This window comes from Oryzias latipes, chromosome 14 (genome assembly GCF_053564925.1).
Source record: "Oryzias latipes strain Hd-rR chromosome 14, Olatipes_Hd-rR_3.1".
In the NCBI taxonomy this organism is placed as follows: domain Eukaryota; kingdom Metazoa; phylum Chordata; class Actinopteri; order Beloniformes; family Adrianichthyidae; genus Oryzias; species Oryzias latipes.
The window spans coordinates 14411442-14427168 of record NC_136250.1 but is presented as its reverse complement, the minus strand read 5'-3'; the positions used below and the strand labels follow the sequence as shown (position 1 = coordinate 14427168).

At 40.8% G+C, this 15727-nt stretch overlaps 1 protein-coding gene across 10 annotated transcripts in view; it reads left to right on the top strand.

The window, feature by feature from the left end:
* The window catches only part of nrxn2a (neurexin 2a), a 170629-nt gene extending 160469 nt beyond the window's left edge, over positions 1-10160 (top strand). For 4 of the 10 annotated variants that reach the window (XM_078930476.1, XM_011483510.4, XM_020708859.3 and 1 more), the window contains 4 exons: positions 1876-1965; positions 2984-3312; positions 5111-5195; positions 7877-10160. In XM_078930476.1, the coding sequence (XP_078786602.1) occupies positions 1876-1965; positions 2984-3312; positions 5111-5195; positions 7877-8673 (1301 nt within the window). In that variant the 3' untranslated portion in view covers positions 8674-10160. The remainder of the gene's footprint in view (positions 1-1875; positions 1966-2983; positions 3313-5110; positions 5196-7876) is intronic. The other 6 variants (XM_020708864.3, XM_020708865.3, XM_078930478.1 and 3 more) reach the window with 3 other exon arrangements.
* The last annotated feature ends 5567 nt before the right edge of the window (positions 10161-15727 follow it).

The following is a 15727-nucleotide window of genomic DNA, read 5'->3' as shown; positions in this document are numbered from 1 at the left end:
GAGCTAAGGTCTGATAATAATGCGGGCATGATTATTCGGCAGCCAAATTAAAAAGCAAAAAGGCAAAAACATGCAAATGCCTCAAACAAGCTAACAGTGGGGCCACAAGACAACCATGGAAAAAGGTTCCAAATAAGCTGCAAGAGAGTTTAAAGACACGCAACGTTCCCAGGGAACATTTCCGCTGTAAGTGTGCGAGAACCCAAAGATGTTCAGAATGAGCAGAGGGTGGATTTTGACATGCTGAAGTGTCAAGACTGACTGGAGACAGATGAGGCCCTGGAAAAGGTTTTATACCTGCTTCCTGCTGCATTATGGGATGCAATTATTTCCAGCTCAATAATGGACTCGGATTGATGGAGCAAAACAATTCCTTCCTTTACAGTCATACGGGAGGAAGGCCGTGATCTAAACTGCAACGCTTAGGCCAAATTCCACTGCTTAGAAAATGACCCTTTGACACAAACCAGATTAATAAAGATATCACTTTGCATTTCTGAGTATTTCATTTGAAAATGGATGTGAATCCGGAACAGATAAAAAAAAAAGCAGTTTGAAAAAGAGCATTTTTGTGACCTAGAAAATACGTTAGGCGGACCACAAGCTCCCTGCTCCGCTCCATTCTGATGCATCCACTTGTAGTCGACCAGATCCATGCGCGTCTTCGTTTTCCTCCGGTGAGCTGGCATCTGGCACTAAATTCGATGGCTGAGAGCTCCAATATTGCTACCATTTTTGTTGCTCTGGCAATGTTAGCTTGCCCCTGTGAGGGACAGTAAGCTAGGGGGAAAGCGTGTAAACACACAGCTTAGTTATGGATGATGGGAAGGGGGGGGCGAGGTCGCTTTCCATCGCCTCTGAGTTGCCAAATTCGCCAACTCAGAGGCGAATTTGTAATGAACTCTGCAGGAACAACGACACAAGTTATTTTTAAATTTGGCTAAAATCATCATGATCATAATTAAAAGACCACCTTCCTCCACTGCTGCAGAGCGGGGTCGGTGCAGGCTTTGTAGCCATTACCATGACAACACATCGCACCACATCGTATAGTATCCGTATTGTTTTTGTGGAAAAACAATTTCAATCTAAAAAATGAAATTACTAATGATGAAATTTATTTCTATTTATTTTGTAAGTGACCATGGTATAAGCGCGATCATTTATCAGAGATTGATGGACTTTGCGACACAATCAGACCTCCATCATCCATCAAGTTCTGATAGCAAACAACTTTTCGGGGATTATGCCTTACACAGTAGATAATATTAATTTCCTAATTTCTCTGTAATTGTATAATCGCGCTAATTTGACATCCATATTTAAAGTAGCTCAGAAGAGGATCAAATTGGTTCTTTAATGACTTTCGTCACCCAAAATATGATGTTTTTTTCACTGTTTGATGTAATTTTTGAATCCAACTTTTTTTTTTTTTTTTTTGTGGGTTTACAACCCACATAATAATTGTGCAGGCGGTGTATTCCAGCTGCAGCTGTGAAGTTATCTGAGGCTTCAGCTCTCCACCTAAAAACAAGCCTTTTTCAAAAGCTGGGTGTATTTTCTGTGTTTCTTCTCTTAACCTGAATTAACCTCCATCTTTGACAGGGAATGAAGTGACTGTTTCTGAAAGTTACTGAGCGTTAACGTTTGCTGCAATAAATAGCTAAATAACACTAACTAGAGTAGTTCATTATAAATAGCCTAAACTTTAATTAACATTAAAGCTGTAACTCCTGTTAATTAGGTTGGACTAAGTAAAGCGGCAGTTTGTTTTAACTTGTGAAGACTGTCAGGCCGTGTAACCTTGTTTCTAACCATGTGACCTTTGATCCTGCAGACTTTAACCTTTAACCTGTCTCTCCAAATTCTTTGAAGGACACTATGATAATGAACGACTGGCTATTGCTAGACAAAGAATCCCATACAGACTCGGTCGGGTAGTTGACGAGTGGCTACTCGATAAAGGTAAAAATTAATTGATTAATTAATAATTAATTAAAGCTTGGAAATAAATAACCTTTCCCCTTGTAGAGGTGCAGTGCCAGAAGACAAGGGTGTGACAAGTCTCGAGCTTTTTCCCCCAATTCCATCTAAAATCGAAAAACACTTATTGGCTGTGATTTCTTTCTGTTTTTTTTTAATGGCAGCGGTGAAATGACGATTGTGTGCCGTTCGGCCGCCTTGTCCGTGGTTTTGTCACGCCTTGTGGTGATGCTGCACCTGAAATACTTCAAACTAAACTAGTTAAAAGCATAACCCCCCTGCCTAACCCCTCCCTCCCCCCCATTCTAACCACTGTTCATAAATAGAAACTGTGTGTCAATCTCTTTGACGTAAAATCTCTTAAAATGTTGTATAACACTACCAGAGACTCTAACCCGTGACAGGACATGTCTACACTCTGTCCTAAATAACACTCGTACCTGTGGGATCCCTCTCCCTTATCCTTTGGCCTGTAACCCTGCATCCCCCCACCTCCCCCTTTGTAAAGATGCAGACAGCTAAGCACTTGACCCCCCCCACCGTGTGGCTCACGCTGCCGCCGTAGAGCGCAGCCGCTCTGTCGGAAACTGTTGTGCCTGGAGCCTTCCGGCTCTGTGATGTCACACGTTCCCATATGAACTGGGTAAAGGGGGGATTTCATTGGCCTAATGGGAGAAATGGTGTTTTTAAATAGAAGATAAACTTTATTATAACTTCTGTTTCAGAGATGAATAAAATACCCTTTGCATAGCTTTTCCAGTAACATGTTAAAAGGAATCTTAAAAACTTCTAAACTGCTAAATAGGGTGTCAGCTTTCTACTGCTTTAGAAAGTTTAAATGAATGATTCCCCTCTAAGTGAACACCTAAAAATTTAAACATGTCTTTAATGAGTTATGGTCATTATCACGACGCTTCCCTGTTAATTGTTCCAATCGTTTTTCCTTTGTCCGCCCTGCCATTCCCTCCTTTCTTCTGTCTGTCTGTCCGTCTGACTTCAGGGAGACAGTTGACCATCTTTAACAGCCAGGCAGCCATTAAAATTGGCGGTCAGGACAAAGGTCGGCCCTTCCAGGGTCAGATTTCGGGGCTGTACTACAACGGCCTCCAGGTTCTCAAGTTGGCGGCGGAGAGCGACCCCAGCGTTCAGGTGGAAGGGAACCTGCGCCTGGTCGGAGACTCGCTCTCCGTGTTGACCACCGACATCACTTCCGCCACGCCGCTGCCCGTGTCCGACATGTCGACCACAATCATGGAAACCACCACCACCATGGCAACCACCACCACCCGCAGGCAACGCTCACCCAGCCTAAGGGAGAGCATCTCAAAGGTCAGAGGGCTGGACAGCACATCTGAGGACAGCTGGGGGCTAATCTGCTAAACACACAGCTAATTGGTTCAAGACTGAGATGAAGGATGTTCTTAGAACAATTTTCCAAACTGTTCAATCAGTGAATCCTTATACTGTCATTTGCTTACTTAGCATTTTGATTAGTTTTTCTTAGAGGACCTAAACCAGATGGACCCTTATCCGAGAATATATTTGTGAAAAATCCATAACTACTATAATTTTTGGAGTATAAGTCGCAAATATTTGCATAATTTGATCAGGGGTGCGACTTATACTCAGGTGCGACTTATATGTGATTTAAAATTTGTTTTTTTTTTACGTATTTGTTCATGTGTTTGTTATTTCTTCATTAATAGCCACTAGAGGGCACTGTAGGTGTGTGTATCAGTATTTGATACTGACAGCAGCAGAGAAGAAGAATATAATCTACTAGACACTTTTTTTGTTCCTCCCAGGTTTCAATATGGTTACGATAATGAAGCGTGCAGATAATAAATCTATTGTTATCTATTCCATTATTATGATTTGCCTTTCAAGAAGAAATTTTCCATTCTTGTTCCCATATTTTGTTAACTAAATGTCTTCCAAAAGTGTGACTTATAGTTTGAAAAATACAGTAGATTTGTATTTAACCCTCGGCGCATTGCTTTAGTTAGGGAAAACATGAACCAATATCATTTAGGCTCTTTAAGTGAGGTTTCTTTGGCGAATGTTGGTCTGAGAATGCTCAGTTTGGAGAAGTATGGAGTCTAACAGGCTAATGATGAATACGAAATAAAAATAACAGAGTTAACCATTGGGAATAAATCAGAACTGAAGCATTTAACAGCGAAACAAGCCATTTTAATTGCTTAAAGTGGGTTTTCTCCAGTTTCCTCCCACAGTCCAAAAACCTTCCATCACTTGGTGATTCTAAATTTTCCCCATAGGTGTGAATGTGAGTGTGTGTATGTTTGGTTGTGTGGCCTGTTCAGGGTATCCCCCACCTTCACCCAACAGAAGCTAGGATAGGCTCCAGCAACCCTGGGAGCTCGAGAGGGATTTAGTGAGTTCTGAGAATGGATGGACGGATGCTCTAAAATGCATCAATACTACATTATGTTGTAAAGGGGTCTCAAATCCCACATAAGCAATAAAAACAACGAGAACTAAAGCTAGAAACATCAAAGCTTAACCTTCAGTCACGGATCACGGCCCTCGGATGGCGCCCTTTAGTGTGCTTCCTCTGTAGGATGCCATTGCAAATCATCACATATTTGTTTGTGTGCCAAAGTGTCAGACAGCTTCAGGGGTAACAGCTCCCTGCCTGACTCGCTTATCTTCAAGCACTTGGTGTGAACAAGGTATAAAATAAGGATTCCACCTCTTAATGGGTGTTAGACATAAATGAACTCTGTCATCACCGGGGCTTTTAATTATTATTCTGTGTACTCAGAAGTTGCATTGTTTTCCATCGTTTCAGTGTGTATCCGAATATGTTTCTTTACTGTGTGCTGGAAAGGTGAATTAAAAGCAAACAACAAAAACAGGGAAATGTCACTCAGCCTGGGAGGAACATATGATTATTGTTCTCTTGGATGCTGGTACAGGTAGTACATGGATGCATCCAGGAGATGAAGGTCTCCAATCAGCTGCACTTTCTAGCATCTTGCAAATACAAACACTGCAGCGGTATAGTAATGCACTACTACCACTTAATCATCAGCTACAGCCCTTGATGGTGGTGTGTTTAACAGTTCATTTGCTTAAACAGCACATTTTCCTAATTCTCTTTCAGCCTCAGAGCTCTGATGATATTTTGGTGGCATCAGCTGAGTGTCCGAGTGACGACGAGGACCTGGAGGAGTGCGAACCCGGAACAGGTGGGCTGTTGAAGGCTAAAAACATCAGTTAACTCATTATGATTGTTGATTTTTTTGGGAATTCTAGAGATTTTTTTACTAAATTGAGTGAAACTCCCTTGTCCGGGTTTTTTCTTCAAGTCTCTGAGCATACATGTGTGAGGCAGCTGTCCTAATCTAGACTTTTATTGAGGATTTTTGGGTTTAATCCATCTTGCGTGTCTCTATAAATCACCAAACCGAACTGTTCGGTGTGCTGCAGTCATTAAGAAAGGATGGCGGCGGGTCAGATCTGTGACAGAAACACGCTGTGGAATTTAGGAATGAGCGTGCCCTCATTACGCTCGCCTCCATGCTTAAGATGACCTTATCTGATGGGTTTGTCGTTGGCCGTCCCTGCGACACGTGTTCATTAATCTCGGTCGACTGAAATTTATCTTTCTCAGCCAGAGGACATTCTGACTTCTAAACACATGTTGTCATACATGTTTGAAGAATAGAAAAAAGACCCCCCACCCCCATTTCTGCCTCTCGTCCTTCAAGCTTTGCCCTCCGCCAGAGGACACTGTTCAGGACAGAGATCACTGATTCTATTCATCATCTTCCTAAAGAGCTCCTCACCTTTGAGTCTCATTCTTAGACAAACTCATTGACTGTATAAGAAAACTGGACTGAGCGAGTGTGACGTCACCCATAGAATGCTAGCTACAAAGTAAAAAGACAATTCAACCGCCATTTCATTCACCATACGGACGCCGCCGTGTTGGAACCAGAAATCGTCAGTAAGACGATGATTTCTTGGAAGCGAACTTCACAAATCTGTCAACATTTTTAAACATTCAACCTGAGACCACCTAAGTTTATTGAAACATCTGATTGGTCAGTTTACAATTTGAATAACTGGTTCTTAAAATGAAGGATTATGTTAAAAAAATTGTTTTAAATGTATCAGAGCAGGAATGGTTATTCTGACAAATAGAAGGACTAAGTTATATAGCTTTTTATTTCTCTATGAAAGTCCAATTCTCATATACAGTCAATGGACTCCCAGGGCCCTGCCTTGTTTGTAGCGTCCAGTCTTGTACCCGAGGACAATCCCCTTGCCTCGATATTTTTGTCAAATGCAGTAGCTGGTCTATTTCGTCTGATACTGAGAGTAATCTATAAAGTTCACTTTCTTTGTAATACCTCTTAACTCAGGTAAAACTGACAGTATTCTTCAAAATCTGCTCAGATCTGTTGCTGCATTTTCTTTCAGTGTTCCCACATTTATTGCGGGTGATATGTTCCATAAAAAAGCCACAATAGGGGAAATCTGCAAAGTAGAATTATAAATGTTTTAAGGCTGTAAACCCCTCTATACTCTTTATCCACTTCTCCAAGACAGACAAGAACATTTTCACACTTTTTTTAAATCGTCAAAGTTCTGATCTTTATAGAACTAAACAAAGATCTGATCGTGATCAAAGATTTATCTAACATTGGCAAACTGAACGCATCCTGTACAGGAGACACAGCACAGAGGTGATTTATTAACAAAAGCCAATCAGGATCCACTCAAAAAAAAACCTGTGACACAGCAAGACTGCAAAAGGTGAACCGCGATATAGAAGGGTTCACTGAATTCCTCTTTTTCTTTCTTCTTTGTCACAGAATTCTTATTTGTTTCTTTTGGTTGAGGGGGTCCTTATTCTTTTTAGTGTCTCCAACTCATCATAACGTCTTTTCTGACTGCGATACAAAACTTTGATTACCCACACCATAAAGAGACTACCGCTGTGCCCTCCAAGTAAAACAAGGGGACATGATATTATGGAGCAAAAGCTACCCAGGTGCTGCTGAGAACCAGCGCTTGATAAATTGATCATCAGCTGCTCGTCTCCAGAGTTTTCAGGTGTGTGTCGAATAGGACGCCAAAGGGGAGAGACGGCAGCAGAAGTTTAGCTTTCCCACTTTGGCGTGTCAAACTCCGTGTCTGTACTGTCAGAAAACAGATGAACGAGTATGATTGCTTTATATTAGGACTGAAAGGAGCATTTTAATGAACTGAAGCAGCCTTTCTACACGTGTGTGTGAGGGAGCGCTAACGGGCAGAAGAGATGACTTAAAGCTGCGTTTTAACTCCCGGATCTTTGTTCCTGCATTTGGTTAAATTTCGTCTAATAAAAATCGCGGCGGTGTAATATGTCATAGCTTCTAGTTCCTCTGAGGTTATGTTAACCTCATTTCAGAGCCTGGTTAGGAACAGGTGTTCATTCATAATGTCCTGATATGTTAGACCTGAGAACGGGCTGGCTTTTATTCCTTTCCTTTGTGCTTTTTTATGTGAAAATCACATTTTATATGATGTTAAGCCTATTTAGTTCAGCTAGTCTTCAAACTGTTATTAAAGCAGCTGAAAATATAATGTTTGAGGAATCTTTTCGAACGATAACCTGTCTGCTCTATTGTGCACACAGCCATTTTTGGGGGTTTTTCCCAATCTGTTTGTGTCTGCCTGTTAGCCCCATTGTGTTTGCCGTATTGGAATAGTGGTGGCGTGCAGCGACATTTATTATTCCGATCATTCGTTCAGAGTTAGCTGCTTTTGGTCTGATTGCTCAGTAAGATGCAGACGAATGAACAGATTGTGACTCCGCCTCCATAACAGAATCGGAGCTCTTCTAATTTAGGGTACCCTACCTTCTCTGTTTCCTTTCTAGGAGGTGAATTAGTGTTGCCTATAATAACAGTGGACTCCCTTGAGCCCCCATCCATCGCCACCCGCTACCCTTTCATTCCTCCTCCTCCTCCCACCCACCTATCCCCTCTCGAAACCACCAAAGAGTCCCTGATACTCCCCCCTCATCCCTCCTGCCCCCCGGACCAGGAGGACTGCGGTGACCCTGTGGAGGTCTCGGCCTTCGGCTCAGGGGAGATGACGGAATCCGATGACGAAGACTTTAATAAAAACTCCCCCATGGTCACCGACAGGACAGTCCTTCCTCCACCTCCTGCCGCTGGTGACAGTGGAGTCCACAAACCCCGTCCCTTACCTCCTTTTATCCCCACCACCAACCCCGACCAGCTCCACATTCCTGCAGGCAAAATGAACACCCGTGACCAGGTGCTTCTACCCCCTGCTCCTCCTTCCTCCCGCAACACACCGGGACTAACTTACCCTCCCAATTTTCCCCATGTGCCCACAGCCAACCCCACAGCCTCAGATGAAAAGAGCCAGCACGTGGAGGTGATCAGGGAGGCCAGCAGCACCACAGGCATGGTGGTTGGCATCGTGGCTGCTGCTGCCCTCTGCATTCTTATCCTCCTCTATGCCATGTACAAGTACCGCAACCGGGACGAGGGCTCCTACCCGCCAGACCAGAGCCAGAGCTTTGCCAACAGTTCGGCCGGGGAGGGCAATGGGGCCGTGGTCAAGGACAAAAGCACGGCGAAAGGCTCCGTGGCCAAGGCCAACACAAAGGGCAAAAAGAACAAAGACAAAGAATATTACGTCTGAGAGCAGAGAGGAAACAGACGTGGACTAGAGGAGGAATTTTGTTCTGCAACCCGGACTTGTCAGGTGGGCCTTCGGGGGGAAAAAAGATAAATAAATCGAATAAAAAAACACAGACCACAAAAAAACTGCACAAAGCAAATATATATTGCTTTTCTGTGTCTTGAAAGTCAAAGTTGCCCATTAGTGATAAATTCTTCTCGACGACACGAGATCTGACTCATCCTCTGTGTCCAAAATGTGCACTCTGTCAGCATTCATCGATTCCTTGTTGAAGCATCATCTCTTATTTTGGTTTCTACGAGCTTGGAGGAAGAAAACCCACTTTGGCTTTGTAAATAGCAGAGGTGTGGCTGTGTACAGAAAGTTCCGAGAACATCCGGTTTCTTTGGACTTCTTCGTGATGCTGTATCTTGAGTCTTAATGTCCCCCAGATATGATGTGTGAAGCACAACAGGCCAAGTTTTTTTTTTCTCTCTCAAATATCTAGCAGCCATTCTGAGCGTGCAGGAACTCGGAGGAAGCGAGGCTTCCGTGTTCATCCTGTGGTTCCGAAAGTCCCCCGGTCATTCCGGTCCAGAGCGTCTCACGTCCACTCTTACAAGTGTGATGGGTCAGAAACATTACCTGTGTGAGTAGTAAGTGTGCCATGCCGTACCAAGTAGGGATAATCGTGAACATGTCGGCCAGCGACCGCCAGTGGAGGTATTTCTCTGTAAACACTGCTTGTATGTACTGTATATACATAGAGGTTGGAAGCATCAGTTTGCCGGGTAAGGTAAGAGGAAGACACACCGTCTCCTTCCAAGCACAGATTTTAGGACATCGAAACAACCCAAGCAGCTTTGAAGAGCACAAAGTCGCAGGTTCCGGCTGCTGACCGCACCCCCCGTTGATTCTCCTCAAACTGTCATTGGATAATCCAAAAAGCACATTGAAAATGTTAACGCTTGAGACAGAGATGTTCCTTGTAAAGCAGCCAAACATGTATTTGTTTTCTATCAGTTATCAAAAGACTATTCTATGAGGTGAATAATTGAAAATTTGTGAACTGTATTGATATTTCTCCGATATTTCCGTGTATCTTGTCACCACCTTTTCTGATCATGTTCCATTTTCAGATTGTCTTTCATTTGGATCACTTGTTTTGGGGGTTTTTTTTATAAAAAGCACACTCCTCTCAAAGCTGCAGATGTGTTTGTTTTTGTCGGATGGAACAAACCATTGTCACGTTTGGTTGTACAATTTTCTTTCTGAACCTGGTACTCAATGAAACAAATAATATGAAGCCATTCTTCTCTGTTGAGTTATTTATTCATACGCTGTGATCTTTTTTTCAATGAAAGTGCCATTCAACATGAGCAGCTCAGCACTCGGAAAATAGACCATTCCTCACTTATTGCTATTGTATAATGTTCATGTGAAATGGATCTTAATATGTGTACAGAACGTGGAAAAAGATGAAAATACACTTGATTATATACTTTGTACACACTTGTGCTGTTTATTGCTTTTTGCAGTCACAAAGGAGAGGTTTTTTTTCTTAACTTCTTGGACACCAACGGGGAAGAAAGATTTACACTCACTGGTCAATTTATTAGGTACACAGTCATCGATTCTACGAGGTACTGGAAACATTCCTCAGAGAGTTTGGTCCATATTGACATGACAGCATCACGCAGTTGCCGCAGATTTGTCGGCTGCACATCCATGATGCGAATCTCCTGTTCCACCACATCCCAAAGGTGCTCTATTGGGTTTAGATCTGGTGACTGTGGAGGCCATTTGAGGACAGTGAACTCATTGTCATGTTCAAGAAACCAATCTGAGATGATTCCAGCTTTATGACATGGCGTGTTATCCTGCTGGAAGTAGCCATCAGAAGATCGGTACACTGTGGTCATGAAGGGATGAACATGGTCAGCAGCAATACTCAGGTAGGCTGTGGCGTTGTAACACTGCTCAATTGGTACTAAGGGGCCCATACTGTGCCAAGAAAATATCCCCTACACCATTACACCACCACCGTCTCCAGCCTGAACCATTGATACGAGGCAGGATGGATCCCTTATTTCGTGTTGTTCACGCCAAATTCTGACCCTACCATCTGAATGCCGCAGCAAAAATCGAGACTCGTTAGACCATGCAACATTTTTCCAATCGTCTACTGTCCAGTTTTGGTGAGTCTGTGAATTGTAGCCTTAGTTTCCTGTTCTTAGCTGACAGGAGTGGCGCCCTATGTGATCTTCTGCTGCTGTAGCCCATCTGGCTCAAGGTTGGACATGTTGTGTGTTCAGAGATGCTCTTCTGCAGACCTCGATTGTAACGAGTGGTTATTTGAGTTACTGTTGCCTTTCTATCTGCTTGAAACAGTCTGGCCATTCTCCTCTGACCTTTGGAATCAACAAGGCATTTCTGTCCACAGAACTGTCGATCACTGGATATTTTCTCTTTTTCAGACCATTCTCTGTAAACCCTAGAGATGGTTGTGCGAGAAAATCCTAGTAGATCAGCAGATTCTGAAATCCTCAGACCACACCGTCTGGCACCAACAACCACACCCCGGTCAAAGTCACTTAAATCACCTTTCTTCCCCATTCTGATGATCGCTTTGAACCGCACCAGATGGTCTTGACCATGTCTACATGCCTAAATGCATTGAGCTGCTGCCATGTGATTGGCTGAATAGAAATTTTTGTTAATGAACGGGTGGAAAGGTGTACCTAATAAAGTGACCAGTGAGCGTAGATCTACCTCTATTTCCTGTAAGCAAAAACTGACAAGACGGACAACATTTCTAGTGCGGCTTATATGACCACAGAAAGGGCTGTGTTTTTATTCCATGCTCAGTGCTTATTGCCTCACTCAATCTAACAAGATTAGAAGTCTTGGGACTGATCAAACCCAATAAATGCACACAGATGAATACTACAAAGGCCAAACTTCAGTAATTACACCCATTGAAATGCTTGACATGCAGAAGCAGCATTTCACACAAATTGCACGTTCCCAAAAAAAAGTGCTTTTCTTCTTTTTTTTTTTTTTTTAAAGTGTCTTACACTTGAGTTTCATCACTTTTTGTCTCCCGTCTCTTTCCTGTTTCAATTCTCAGTGATGTAGAGGCTGCTCCTGTTCATTTATTAACGCTGGGATGTCCACTAGTGCTTACAGAAACAAAGTGGGGTTTCGCAGCATATCTTTCTTTAAATAAAATGAAAAATACCTTAATTTAATTTTTGAAGGTCAAACATTAGGCCGGCTGAACTTCTGTCTGAGGTGGTGGTGATTTGCACCACAGTATGCTGTCAATTTTATAGCTGCACTGAGCTTTTGCTTTTTCTGCTCGCCATAATTCCTAACAATAAAAACAGTTCTCCCTTTCATGTTGCAAGACTCAATGCTATATACCACAATATTGAGCATATCATACACACCAACGATTGCTGTAGCGCTATTTTAGATTCTGTGTTAGATAAAAGGTTTTTTTTAACTCTTAATTCGAAAGTCCTCACATCCAGGTGAGCTCTGTGACAGCAGGAGCTAAACCGTGCAGAGGATGAATTCATTCTTTTTTTATTATTAGTTGTTAAAATCAGAAGATTTAGATGAACATCTTCAAGAAGACAGGAAAAGTGATGTTCTTAGGCAGCAGATCAGCCTCAAAACATCCCCTCTGGTTAGTTCTGCAAACGGAGGCTCTGGAGCCACATGTGGTTCCTTTATCCCTTCATTCTGGCCTTTTTGGCTCTGAAGAAAAATGCTAACGATTTCAATAAATTATGAGTTTGTACTTTTGGTTAATTTGTTTTAGGCTATTACGTTTTTTTTTCCTTTGTTTTAAGATTTTTAACATAACATAACTTACCAAAAGGCTGGTAAAACGTTTGATATATTTGTATCTTCTGCTGCACAACAGTGTCTAGTTGTTGTTCAGAAGAAAAGTCCTTAAAGTATAGAATTGCATTTACAAATATAGATTTTTTGGGGGTAAAAATTAAACACCAATGTAGTAATGTTTATCCCCTCGACGCCTGAAATAATTTCCAGCTATGAAACAAAAATGTCGCTTATGTTTTTGCTTTTATGTTGACGCTAAATTAAGGTAAATTTGAATCTGAAGTGGTTTGGTGCATATTTGCATTAACAGGCATCAAGGGGTTAAATTCAATAGTAAAAGAGAAAAGGAAGAAGAAACACTAAAGTCACAATGTTTAAAAAAATGCCATGTTTGACTCTTGCATTTTCAATTCATGTACATCTGCTGCAGCAGGAGGATCATATTTGACACAGGGTGTATTTTATTTTGAAAGGAGCTTTAATGTGCTGCTGTCAAAAGTAAAAGTAGTTAACATTGTCATATAGAAGAAAATATAACAACCCTGCGACAGACTGGCGACCTGTCCAGGTTGTTCCCTGCCTTCACCCACAAGTAGCAGGGATAGGCTCCGGCAGCCTGGTGACCCCGAAAGGGAAAAACGGAATGGAAAATGAATGAATGAATGAGAAGAAAATATAATACTGCCATGATCAAATAACTGTAGATATTTGAAAGCAACATTTTATAAATGAAACGCAGGTCACAAAAACATAACTACGTTTATTTTTCTAAACGGTGGCTTTCCTGCTCTGGTGGATTTTGGTCTGTAAGAAACTGCCCCCCTAAATGGCTCCTTTATCCCTAAAGGTTGTAGACGTCTGGTACATAAGATAAATTCAATTATTTAATTTAAAAAAAAGTTTTATGCCTCTTACGCACCCTGATCTCCTTGATGTTACAGGTTGCAAATATTGCTTGTGTGCTCCTGTCTTGTGTTTCTGATGACCTCTGCGGAGTGTTTGAGGAACTCTGTGGTGTGGACCCCCGTCATGTTTGGTCTGAGGCTGAAGCAGCCATCAGTGTTTCTACAAAAGGCTTCAGTGAGACTGAATTGAAAGCCAGCAGGTTCCTCTCTCCTGTCGGCCTCCCTGTGCTGACACTGATGGGAACGGTCCCGTGGGCTCGGACAGGTGCGGTGTCAGCACGGGTCCAGCGCAGGTGAGTTCTGATTCAAGGTGACAGAGGGGTTTGGAGGCTAGCAGCTACAGGAGACGATAAGCCACAGCTGGGAAGTGTTGAGATGTCACAAGGGTATCTCAACAAAACAGCTCTGACAAGAAAAAGCAGGAGACAACTGTTGGTTGCTGTCGACACAGCAGCCAGGTCTACAAAGCTTTTGGGTAAGGATGTGAATATGTTATAATTTGTGGCCTGCGTGTTTTTTGGTTCTGCTGTTACTTTTTCAGGCATCCAAACCACCTGTGAAAGACCTAGAAATTATGTTGTCTGGTCAAAATCTTAAAAAAGATTACCGGTATATTTTATTGCTTTTATAGTTTCTATTATTTTAAAGTAATTCAAAATCAGATTAAAAAAGAAAACTCCAAAGAAAACTAAAATATTTAAAGACCATATATTAATGCCAGACATTGAAAAGGATGATTTTCTTCTTCATTTGAATTTATTTTTATATAATTTATCATATTTATTTCACCACAAATCCTGTTTTAAACTATATTGGATTGACACTTTACTCCTTCTAAGCCTTTCCATTTGGCTTTTCTGTGTGATAAAATAACATAATTAGTAAATACAATAATCCGGATGCCTTACCAATTTTCTCTTCTATTGTTAAACTTTCTATGTTCTGGGGCAATATAGCAGTTGCAACACTCAGAGAGCCGCTTACATTTGTGGACCTTATATGAATTACTTAGCAAGGTCAACTAAAGGTTAAAGGTTTTTAGTGGAAGCCAATGCAAGGGCTAAATGAAGAAGCACATCCAATAAGTAATACAAGGGATTGAAATGAATATTTAAAATTAAGAAAATATATATTTTAACATTTATGGGGAAAACAGATCCATCCATTCAAGTCACATACCTAGAAAATGCTGTTTGGAAGAATTTTAGCCAGTGATGTTCCGAAATACGGTGCTATTGTAAAAAAATATTTTAAAAGTTATTATCTATATTATAATCTTTATATTTACATTTGGAGAAAAATGTTTTTCATTGGTCAACACATTACCTGGTAATGATTTTATTTATAAAAAAAAACATATATTTAATGATCACTCATCTGTATGGAGGAAGAAAATTTAAATATCCAAAAAAAAATTAAGTAATTTTGATAGAAAAAAAAGAGAAAAACTACATTTTTTCCTTTTTGCTAAAGTTCAAGGTCCTCTTTTTGTGCCCGTTTTGTCATAAAGGAATAAAATGTAATTACCTTTTCCAAGTAGTTCCTTAATAAAACTGAATATATTTTGTTTGCTAGTGTTAATTCTAAAACAGCTTCAATCAGTCGATCAATCAAACTATATTTATAATTCGAAGCGCGTTACTATTAAGTTTCCATATTATATGTCAAATTAGTAACTATTTGCAGTTACTCTTTGTGTTGAATGTGGAAGTTCCACTCCAATTTTATTTTGATTTGACTTAAAAGCATTTCCAGTGATATTTTAAGTAAATTTATGCAGTTTTTAGCCAAAATCTAAGAACTTTTGTCGTTTTGACATTGGTACGAAGAAAGTCTGTCCTCATTTCCCATCATCTCTTTGTTTTCATACTTTCAGCCTCTCACAACCCCAACCTAACATTACCAGTGCAACAAAAACAGCGAGCAATATGTGTCAAAAACACAGAAAAAAAGTTTTTTTGTTGGAGGGGGTCTTTAAAATTTCACATTAAAAAAATATTGTGATACAATGAAATTAAATTTTACCTAGTGACCGTTAATGTGATTTTATTATTTAATTCAATTCTCTTTTAATGTGAGAATAGACCTTAAAGCTTCCTATTTTTAAAAGGCATAGATAAACTTTCATTTAAAATACTCAAAATAACGAAACCTTTTCTTTAAAAAAATAAGAATAATTAAAGAATATATATATAGTTATAATTATAGTTATAGTTACTTGTTGAGTAAATAGATAGTAAATAAACTTTTTTAAATTAAAATCTGTGCCATCGACTTGTTAACTTTCTCTCTTTCCTGCGTGATCACGTGCGTGC